General features: G+C 38.0%; 1 protein-coding gene across 2 annotated transcripts in view; it reads right to left on the bottom strand.

Annotated features, from left to right (window-relative positions):
* Window positions 1–12,378, bottom strand: part of EIPR1 (EARP complex and GARP complex interacting protein 1) — a 100,377-nt gene that overhangs the window by 57,780 nt on the left and 30,219 nt on the right. For both annotated transcript variants that reach the window (XM_084284330.1, XM_084284329.1), the window contains exon 4: window positions 2,260–2,416. In XM_084284330.1, the coding sequence (XP_084140456.1) occupies window positions 2,260–2,416 (157 nt within the window). The remainder of the gene's footprint in view (window positions 1–2,259; window positions 2,417–12,378) is intronic.

The raw sequence follows: 12,378 nt of genomic DNA on the forward strand, positions 1-12,378 counted from the left end.
TCAAATGTAAAATACTTAATTTCAAAAGCCATCATGACTTAAAAACTGTTCAACTATCAGCCGGTGTAGAACTTGAGGCTTATTGATATAGTGTGCCCTGGGGATGGAAACTCCTCCTTAGAGTGTACGTGGCCACCCTGAACCCCAGGTTCAGTGTCAAAATTGTGTTTTGTGAGTAAAACATACTCAGGCATATAACATACTTAGGCATATAACCTAATGAGAATGGCATCAATGTCATATTTATGATACTTGAAAGAGCAGAAACACATACCGTAAATTGAATTTTAACCAATTATAAACACAGAAATTTTGTAATAGTAAAGTGACAGAAATAAGACATCTACAGGGATTACAATAAAGTTTGAACATAAAATGAGAATCAAAAATAGAGGACACCAAAGAAATGTAATGGCAAGAAATCATGGAGAAAACACACAGATAACAGGTATTAAAATAGTAGCAGATATTTGTAAACACTAGCACTGAACAAAAACGATCACATGACAGGAGACAAAATTGAATATGAACTTAATACCAACTATAGCAGAGGAAAAAAAAAAAAAACTGATTTCGGGCTTGCACATAAATTCACATCCTGATATAAAGCAGCAATGTGCCCCCTGTTTTTCCTCTGATGAAACCCAGGTATCTCAGTATCAGAGACATAGAAACAGATTAAGGGAAATAAAAAGACAAAGCACATTAATTTAAGGGGCAAAAGGTGAAGATAAAAAAAGTCCTCATAATATTCCCAAACATACTGGAAAGTAATTATCTGAGGTTTTCAATAGTAAAAATCACATTGCTTAATGTGATCAAAGAGTTATAAACAGAAGTATTCATATGAAAATGAGTAGCAAAGCTTTAAAAGTTACTAACATTATTCTAATATCTCAGCTTAGCTAATGCTATATTTTTTTTAAAAGTAGCCTAGACAACACACTTTTTAATTCATTGTCATGTCCATTCTTTTCTAAGAAGAACCTAAAAAAAAAAAAAAAAAAACAAAACCACCAAACCACACCTTGAAATTTCAAATACAAGCCCCAAACCAGAAATAGAGGCTTAAAACTTATGGTACAATGCATGCCACAATGAAAAATCAACTGAATTAGCTACCACCTCTGAATTATTCATTAACTAGCTAGTAAGAAAAAAAAAAAACTTTATATAACTAGATTTTGAAAAGGAACTGAGATTGATTTTAAGCATCTTTCCTTTTTGATACAATTTAAAGTTACTGCTACTAGAATATATTTAAGGATAACGAGATCATGCTGGATACCTCACACAGCAGGTATCTGAATTCAGAAACCAGAGGCCCTTTCTACTCTCATTTAAGACACTAATAGTAATACCGACATTGACATTGCATTATCCCTGTTCAATTTCAAGTTCAGAGATGTCACATTTCATTTAAAAAAAAATCTGCTCTGTTATTCCGTTTTTCTTAAAATTCTCTGATGATTGCGAAATGGACCTGCGTGATCATCTTCTGCTGTATTCTGACAAGCAGACATTTCCAAGACTGCTGCAGACCATGTTCTTATAATTTCAACTTTTCCTGCCAGTGGAAGGTGGCCAGGTGGTCCCACAAACACAAACAACATTTCAGTTGGTGAAGTAGGAACCGCACGTGTTAGCAGTTCTTTGCCCCACATCTGTTCAGGAAGCAGGGGAAACATGTCATATGCATTTCCCAGAAGCAAAGTACTTGTGAATACCCAACAGACACATTTAACTTTCTTTCAAAGAACAGAAAAGAAAGGGAAACAAACCTCTATAATTCTCTCTGCAGTATTACAGCTCTTTTTGTCTTTTCTTGGATAACAGAAAAGAGTAGTTAAACAGGCACCGAATAATGAATTCTTATCCTTAATAAACAATAAATGACTTGCACTCATGCCAAATCAGGTGAGTAAAGACCGAAAAGCAACATCAAATTTATATTCCATGAAAAGACTGAAGCGCTAAGTATAATACCTTTGCGCAACAAAGGCTTTAGATGGGGGCAGGTGGGGAGAAGCACATTAAAACAGTACACAGGCTGTTACTCCATATGTGTTTGTAGGACTATAATAAATGTTTTTAATCTATGAAACATCTGGGACAAAAATCCAATTTGTACTTCTCTTTTTAAAATGTGTAGTTTTAAAGTGTGTAGTATAGCCTCTACAATATAAATCTGCACAAGACTAACAGCACAGGTCTCTCCTTTAGTTTTTTTCTAGGAGTATAAAATATGCAGAATCCTACCAGGCCATATTGCCATGGGCTGTGTTGTCAAGGTGACAGAGTAGCTCCAGGGTTTGAGTGTTGCTTGATGAATCATCAGGGGATTCATGACTGCCTGATTCCAATTCCTTCGGCATCCTCCAAACAGCAGCACATGTCATGACTTTACTGTCTGAAGCTAAGCAACAGAGAATAATGTCAACAGATCATTGTATGGGAGACATATTTTGGATACAGTGCATCAACATTTACACAAATCTATAAGCAATGCACATCTGCTGTTTAAAAAATTTTAAAGTATTAGAGTAAGCTAAATCAAAGAACACAGAACACGGATACCGACAGACCCCAAGTTCGCAGTCAAGTTGCTGCAAACTCATAATTAGCATTCATTCAACCCAGTTCTCCCTGTTTTAAAGGCAAAAGTCAGTGTCCATGAAAACAACAATGTTTAAGGCAAGTTTTCGAAGCTTCATTCCTTCTGTTGACGTCAATGAGAATAATGCACAACTTGCATTACTTGAGCCCTTAACAATAGTAATTAAGACACTTAATATTTTCCTTTCAGGGGCTACCTTCAGTTAAACCTACAGCATTATGTTGTATTCTTTGCTACCAATAACCATTTAACCACAATACTTCAGGTTTCCACCCAAATACATTCCTGTATCCCCAGTGAAAAAAAAAGCTTCCAAAAGAAAACAGAACTTATATGCATATAGCAAAGTATTACAACATACAAGGAACAAGCTGACTATAGATTGAAGGGAAAAAATACCATATGGTTTATAGAATACCATAAGGTAACGCCCATCACCCCCCCAAAAAAAGGAATTTCTAGCAGCACAGAATGGGAAGAGATGAGAGCAGCACCACCAATGTTCATATCATTACAGGCTGTGGTCCAGGCTTCCCAGAACAAGGACAGGTCAATTCTCTACTGCAGCAGGAACAAAGAAACCAGCTACAGGGATGTTAGGTGAATGGAGGGTGTCACTACCTGCTGGAGGATGCTAAGTGCAAAGTACAGAGCATAAGCAACGGGTGAAATGTTTTGTGTTGCAAAGCCTTTTCACGTGTGTCTCTCACTGTTCTGTCTTCAGGTACATCTGGCTGATCTTAGTCAAGTGCCTAATTAAAGACCCATGAGCAGACATGACCAGCTCGAATCAGCAGAGAGGAAAACAGGAACGACTGTAGTAATGAGAGCGTTTGTTTTTAAAAGGGTGGATGGTAAATCCGAAAAAGGCCTTCTCAGGCTCAGTGACATTTAACAGAAATGTCTCCACTACAGAGGTAACCAATTTGAATATTATACACACAAAACAGGCATTCAAGCAACACACAATAGGACAAAAAGCAACATCCATTTCTGAAAAAAGTAAACGGGGTAAGAGAAGGAATTTAAGGTATGGAATTCAGAATATACGAGCACTACATATTTGATAGAGCGCACTAAGTATGAAATATATGTACGATTTTGGTAACTTAAACAGCAAATTACAATTTCTATACAAGTTGAACACAATATCAAGAGACTATATATTGAAAGATGATGGATAATCCCTTATTTATTAGCATGTAATTGAGCTTTTAATAATTCTAATGCATGCTAACTAAATAGCCATTTCCAAACCATTTGAGGCAAATCCTTCCCTTTAAATCAATGACCCAGTACAGCCACTGAATAAAGAATAGGAAGAGATAGCACATGGCTACCTTTCTTTAACAAAGGGCAAGTCAATGCACAGTATGCATTCTACACAACACAAATAAAGATAACCTAAACTGAATGTGCAATGTAGTTTGAGAAACTAAGATTTACTCCATGTTTTGGCTAGATACCCAAATATGTGGCAGAACGTTAAAATGTTAAGAAACACTGAAAAGAAATTTACAGTGTATTGGAATTAGTGAAAGGTCTGTACCATGCATATAAAGCTTTAGCTTTTCCACTATCACCAAAGTCTATTCAGAGAACCACAAAAGCCATCATGGAAAATGAACTACACATTTCTCAAGCTATCTTTGCTGACAGAACAGCACCACGAGTCTCAAGACAGCCTTACAAGGTCATTTTAACTTCTCAAAAATGAAAAGAATAGAAAAAAATAAGAATTCTAAAACAACTAAATGAGCAGTGATTTGAAAATTGGTTGAACCTGAAGAAAAAAATATTGAAATCTTTCTGAAACTTGATGTAACCCAGGCTCCTATAACACTTTCATGCTTTGAAAATTTGTCAAAGGCCACCAATTGTGAATGCGTACAACAATTCTATGAAGATGTCAGATTTCTTTACAGATTATAACTATGGATGCTTCTAAGGAAGAAGATGGAAGTACACGTTGATATTCCTGGCAGAAGAGATTTACTTTGGTAATAAAAACAAATGCATCAGATTTCCATATCTTACAAACCTATGTAAGCCATTTCTTGGAGCCCAGCATATATTCTCTATGGAAAGCTGCTCCTACTATATGATGTGTATCAGATGCCATTTGCTCTTCCAAAATGCACGAGAAGCTTCTCTTTCTGGAAAGTAATTTGAGCAAGCTAGATTTCTGTATTAATGACTGTGATTTTGTAGGACTTTAGGCAATCTTTTTTCTTTTTATTAGGTTGGCTCAGAATTTCACATGCAAAACTCTGTGCCATCCTATGTGTGTTTCACTTCCATGGGGCTGGTGGTATGGGACAACAATTCTGTGTGTGTCAGAAAGGAACAACACTAAAAACCAGCTTGCACACAACACACAACTCCTCAAGATGCAGCACACTCAGTGTAGTACTCTGCTTGCAGCTGGGTTTGGAGATGAGCATGGAAAAAAAACAGGCTGCTTTCCAGCTATTGAATGATCAACTATTATAAACAACAGCATGTGCATCACAGATCTTCAGCTTTCATTTTTACAGTTTGGACAAATTCTGGAAACATACATAGCTAAAACCTGTAGACTGAAAAGACTTAATTGAGAGTACTTTTAGTTTCTCTTTGCACTTCTTATGTACTCATCTACAGTTCTGACACTATTAATTCCCAGATGTGTGAAACCAATATGGAATCACCACTGCCTCTCACAGAAGTAACTTTAGATACACCTGGTCTTATCCAAGGCTTAGTTTTCCTTTATATAAGGAACTTTTTAAAAGTATACACCACTTTTCTCCTGGTAAGCAGGCAAACTATGTCTGAGTTAAAGTATCACTCCATTATGACATTCCACTATGACATGGACTTATTTTTGTGGGTCATGATTCATTTTAATCAAAAATGCACTGGCGACAAACCTTTATAAACCCATAGACAGAATATAACTCTCACTGCATAGAAATCCAAGTCCCACAATAAGGTTCCTGTGGCTGTACGAGAAGTTCTCTAGTAGCACACAGTGTTTCTGGAATTACTCACCTAGTTGTAACTTCCCAAGCTCTCATATTAAAATTTGCAAACAATATTACTAAGTAATTTCACTACTGCTTCTATAGTTCCACTGCTTACACTGAATACCTAAGGGCAAGCAGAAACCCCAGATTTTCCCTTATTTTACTATCTTCACTTCATCCCACTGCATACACACATTGATAATGACAAGGTTGTTATCTATAACCTCTTGCATTATTTCTCTAAAAATGTTAAGAGACCAATATGAATGAATGTAATATTGAAATGACAATACCAGTTACTCTATCAAAGAAAGAGCAGCAAGCAAAACACATAATAACTAGGTCATATCTCTATGCCTTCCTTAAAGCTATTCACATTGCTGGAGACCACTTTTCCTTACCTCATATTTAAACCAGAATTTTTATTTCTTTATGGCACAGCACCAATGCAGAAAAAAATAGATAAGGTTAAGCTAGCTACTGTTGCAGTCTTATCACTGAGTGTATGAAGAAATATATTTGTAGGTTTAACTAAGTACTAAATAACTGTTAAGTTACGCTTTCATAAAATATAAGTAAAAGGTTCGCAGAAGGGAGTCCTGCTGTATTCCTAAAGCATTGTTCACAAGAAATGACCCAGGACTAAGACAATGAACTGTTGTATCTTTGTCACTTTTGTTCCTCATTACTCAAAAAAAAAAAAAAAAAATCCATCGTGCACCTTCAGCACACCTTTCACTAGGTACAGTTAAGGCCAGAGTTAGACATGCTTTAATGATTGCAACAACTCCTCCCCAGCTTCATTAACACGATCTCCTGGGCAGAGGACATCACACTGACATATCTGCCAGAGTGACTGTACACAGTTTGTTCTACCTGGTTCTGTTGAAATGATCCAAGCTCAAGAACAAGCAAACAAGAAGTCGAGGAATAAGCAAATATCCCACATTTTGACAACACTCAGTTGGAAAGCATCTACACACGCAGTTATGCTGGCAGCTCTGAGGGTGCAGTAACTGCAGGAGACAAACTTTGGTGAGTTCATCCAAAGCCTAAGAGAGCTACAGAGCACAAGGCCTTCTTCAGATGCCTACTTTACAAGTCAAGCAAGTGAGAAAACTCTCTGCATGCAGAGTGTGCAATTTGCAAAGGGTCACAACTTGGTCAAATCAATACCAATTTTCACTACAGCACTCCAAAGGACTTCCCAATGAAGACTATTTTCATAACAATTTTCAGCTTCCCACGACCAGCTTTTTCAACACAGAAAAATGGTAGAAGTTATACACAGGTGAAGCATCCTGTTTATCAACCACCAAAAGAAATGCTCCCCTGGGAGAGCTGATCCAACTTCATCAGCTCTGAGAAAGAAATAAGCCTCCCACCAAAAATAATAAAAATATAGGTAACCTTAAATATAAGCACTTGTTACTCCTTTAGAGAATTATAATACATAAACAGATGAATTCACTGAAGCACTGCTGGCTGGAATGCTGTAGCAAGCAGACATTCCTCAACATCTACACAGTCATTTCAGGACTCGAAGCAAAAAGAAAAGTGTGAATATAAGTACACAGACTGCTGATTCCAGATGCAATACTTTTGCTCGTTATACTAGAAGTCGTTCCTGTTCTTATGAAAAATTACATCTTGCTATAAGTTTACAGATTTTTAAGCAAGAAGGAATTGTCTAAGCACTTCAAACAACCTTTGATTTCGATTCATGAATTCCTACAGACTCACATAGTAAAAGAAGTGAGCTCTGTCAGGTCTCCAGATTTAGAGTGAATAACCTAAAAGTTTATAAAAATTCTGATTGACTTTTAAAGATTTATTTAGAAAATTCTATAGCCTGGAAAACTACAAAGAATTCTTTGCATGGAAAGCAACAAACATAGTCCAGACTAGTGCTGAATCAACAGTGTGGGAAGATGTAAGATGATTACACAGTGATTGCAGTTTGGGTCTAAATTAGTTCAGAAATGAGGCCGAGTGTAACACATGCTGGACTTTAGCAAATTTTCAGATTGGTGCCATTATAAAAATTTGTTTACAGAGACATCTTGAAAAGTAGTTTATTCCCTTTAGTACAGTTTATTCCCTTTAATAAATTGCAAGTTTATCAAGGACATGACTTGTAATCCCAGTAAATATACTAAGAAACCAACTGATAGCTGGATAACTGACACAGTAACTCAGAATAGATGCAGAAGGAAGAGATGTGGTCTATAGCCACTGAAGACAGTAAGTGGTCTGAAATAGACCTTTGTTTTTGTATTAGTGAGAACAAAAAGCCATACTTGTTATGTTGGAGCTCTAGGATTTTGCAACTGAAAGCAACCCAGTAATTTCATTGTTTTTCCAAACATAATTCCTTTATTGAAACTCTCCTTCCACAAATAGATTTTCTGGAAGGAAGCTACAGAAAAACTACTCAGAGTTTTGCTTGATGGTCTGGGTTTAAAAGAAAAAAAAAAAAAAAAAAGGAAAAAAAGAAAAAACATCTGAAACTATTTTGGAGACAGTCAAATATTACTAAACCAAAGATGAAACTGAAGAACAAAAAGAACACATGGAATATGAATAAAATAAATCATCATCAGAAGTATAGATGGTGATCAATACTCTGCAGTTTCAGCAGATAAGAGGTTTGAGTACATGCAGAAAACCACCAACTGTTTCCCTTACTCGTTCAGGTGTGTATCGAGAACTTGATAAACATCGATACGTACCATCACTTATCCACGTTCTGCTTGCCTCCAGTTTACCCACTGCAGTTACTCTTCCAGAACTGAAGCTAGTATCTTTCACAGGCAATAGAGGCATTAAAAAAGATAAAGAAATGTATTTCAAGAGTTTACCATTGATACCCTTTGTTTGTGATGTTTACCATTTGATAACAAAGTTTAAAATGTGATTTTAAGAAGTTAAACCCCACTACAACTTGTAAGCAAAGTGATGCCTTTAGGCATTGCTGTAATATAAATGGTAAAGTGTAAGAATACAGATAAACGAACATACAAGTATTACCACCACCACACCACCCCCCAATCCCACACAAGTGGATTTTGATCCCAATTATACAGGAACACATCAGTCAGCCCTGCAGCTCACAGCTGTTCAATCATCTACCTTTAATTCTTCTGGCGCCACTTGCTGAATAAAACCTACCATGCCACTGAAGCACGCTCTGACATACAGAACTGCAGTCCTGGCTTTTCAGAGGCTTACAGCAGTCACCCAAAGCAGACCAGGTCCAGCTCTGCTCTGCCCTTCCCAATTATGTCATTGTACAAAGCACTTGAGTCTTTCTGTTCAATTATTCTTTACCATCTTTCTTTTCTTACCTAAATATGTGATAAATCACCCTTGATTAATGTATTCTTTTGGAAGAAAGAAAACAAAGACAGTTATTGCTAGTCTCCTGCTCTCTTTTTAAATCATTCCGAAGCACATTTTATATGTACATTAGTAATTAAGTATTTTTTAATTGATTTCTTAGAATCAATAACGAAACACAGACAGTAGCAAGTACAGGAACAATGTTTACATTTTACTTTCTGCTGTCATTCTGCCTCATTCCCCTGTGTTTAACCTTGAAACCCAAATGACAATGCTTCCTACATCACTGCCTGCAGACATTCACACTGAAGCTGGAGGAGCCGAAGTATCAGCGCCTGACAGGGTTTGCTCTTTGATCAGCTCAGGTGGTGCAAAGCCAGCTGGCTGCAGTTACTCTGTTGCCCAGGGAACAACAACTGAAGTGTATGCTTCCTAAATCTGCACAGGAGGCCCTTCTGCAGCACTGCCACAGCAGCTCTTGCTGTGCGAGGCTGAAGTGGCGAAGCCGCTATAGCTACAGCCCAGCTGGTGCCCATTAATGCTCTCAGTAGGACAGGAACAAGCAGCAAGTATTCAGAAGCCTCCTTCTTACTATTGACAGAGTTATCGCTTTTCCTTATTAATGAAGGTAAACATCCTTCTCCTGTTTTAATAAAATGAGAAAATCAAAACCAAAATTATTTAAGTACGCATCTTTTGAAGAAAAACTTTGTAGTTTTTTTAATCAGCTTGTAAAAAAAATAAACCACATTCCATTTATTCCAGAACACATCTTTTACAGGTAAAAGAATATGGTGGGGGAAAAAACACCACCATTCTTTTTCTGGGTTCAGAATTTCTTTAGTGCTACAGGCCTGCATAGTACCTTTATAGTACCTTTTTTTTTGTTTTTCCAAAAATGCATGGGGTGAGGTATATGTAAGAATAATAAATTATAGGCAGCCTGATTTTTCTTTCCATTTATTTTTTAGGTACCAAAAAACTGCTTTTGATTTTGAAAAACATAGACATAGAAACACAGCAAAAACATGATATACCAGCTCACTCTGTATCCTAATAGAAGTATGTTTCCAAGTCAAGATGGAAGCAGAAATAATTAGTACAAACACAGTAACATCCTCCAATCAAGTCCAGCCCAAGACATACTCATACAGAAGACATCTTTCATGCCTACTTGTTGTCTCAAGACTCCAACGTGTGAAAAGCACTGCACAAACAGCAGCCTTACTGCTAGCATGCAGACCACAGATAATCCTAAATTCACATTTATGGCACACAAATACAACATAGGTGAGACTTGGGTGCTAGATAGCAGGCTCCCATTCTGCATTGTGCTAACAGATATATGACGACGTTTTGAAACTCTCACAGGCTGGATGGCAACACAGAGATAATGATCTAAAAGTCTGCAAAGGAGCAGGGATGACACAAAGAGACAGGTAAACCAATCATGTTATATGGAAGCAGGAGACAGAACCTGCAGAAAGCAGGCAGTCAGCAGGCTGAAAAATTGGAGAAGGCACAAATTGCACTTTTTTATACTGAGGTTTCTTACCCTATCCAGACGTGATTTGAGATGATGTTTCAGCACATATCTTTTGCTTGGGATGTGCTCTCCAAAGATAGATATTTAAGGGATCTCAACATTTACTGACTGCATTTCTGGAATTCTGCCATAGGAGGCCAGCCCGAGTGAGGAACTGTAACCCTCACTACACTTACGAGCTGAACTCTGTTCTTCAGGCTAAAATTTAGCTATAGCACTGTAAAAGCTGCTTAGCAGCACAAACAGACATGCTTACTTTCTAACACTTCAGAGGAACAGATCTTTGTTAAGACACAACAGTGACTTATGGCACTTTTGATACAGCAGGTATCCCTCTCTTGGTATTTTAACATTGTAGAAAAGAATGGAGAAATTAGCACTAACTACTTGCTTTTGTTTGTTGGTGGTAGCCTTCCCGCTCTTGTTACCACCAGCCCACCAGAACTGCAGCAGCTGTACCTGAAGCAAGGTATCAGCCAGCCATACAAAAAGCTTACAAAAAGCTTTGGGAGATTTAACCCTGGGCTGAGGAGAGCTACACAACACACCAATAAAAACCAATGAACCCTATATACGTGTTGGCTTCCATCATCACTAAGGCTAGCGAAGCTGAACACTATTATCAACATTGTCCTTTTTTTGTGTGCAAAACTACCAAAGAGAAAGCAGGAGTCTCGTGGAGGCATTCACTTCCATCACCACGAAAACCACAGCAGCTGTCAGTTAAGTGGGACTAGATGATAGCAATGCATTAACGCTCCCACTTGATGTTTCGTGAGATATTAAAACACTATACTCCTTAACAATTTAATGACAACTGAGAACCACTTATCCCCTCATTGAATTAGGCCATCACCAGACAGTTGCACATTCAATGTTCAATTTAAATAAGCTTTAGCATTTCTATTTCATCATATATGAGTTCCAAAGACAAATAATAACTGCTTGACACTTCGTGGAAATCTGGATGTAATTCCACTTGTCCTGTTTGAAGCAATGTGAGCAGCTTGTGTGACTGTCCAAATTTGCAGGACTAACATCTAATATCTCAATTTGGAAAGATACGTTCACCACCCCTTATGGCAGATTTTTGCCATTTCCGCTTCTTTCTTTACCTCAACAGAGACCAAGAAGTGCAGCCATTCTATTAATACACAGTTTCACCCAGCAATGACTTGTGACTGAAATCTTTTCCCTTTAAGCCTTCCTGATCTGTCCTTCCTAAAGAGCTTGGGTTCTTCCATGTATCTGTGATACCACTGAGATGACATTTGCCATAAACATAAGGTGTATTTGGTCAGTAATCACAAAGAAAGTGTCCTGTCTCTGAGCTAAAAGTTTGACTGTAGGATGGCTATTATAGATTTGTATAAATCTACTGCATGGCTGTCCTCACACACCAAGAGGCCTGCCGCTCGCCTTGCTCTCCTAGTGTCCTTCCTGCCACACGAGGTGGCAGTCAGAGGGCAGAGATGCTCAGCAAATGGTGGGCTGGCTGCAAGGGGCCTGTTTTATAGGGCCCAGGGCAGTGGTGGCCACTGTGAGCAAGGCTCTGTGATAGAGCAGCCCATGTGTGGCCAAAGGCAGCTGTGTTGGGAGCGGCCTGGAAGATGCCCTCATGTGGACAAGGGTTGGGGGGGCTGAGGGCCCCCTTTCTGGGGCTGGCTCCCCCAAGCCATTTGGCCACAGGGACTGCACTGCACCTCCCATCCTGTGCCCTGGGTTTATTTTTAACACTGGTTTTTAGGTAATTTCATTCTATTTTTTACAGAAAAGCACAAAAGCAAGGTGCATCTTCAGCCCTAGAGTCATTGTCTCTATAGACAAATCTGCCATACACTGATGTCTGAGCTGGTATCTGTAAC

Source organism: Netta rufina (genome assembly GCF_964035555.1).
Source record: "Netta rufina genome assembly, chromosome: 3".
NCBI lineage: Eukaryota > Metazoa > Chordata > Aves > Anseriformes > Anatidae > Netta > Netta rufina.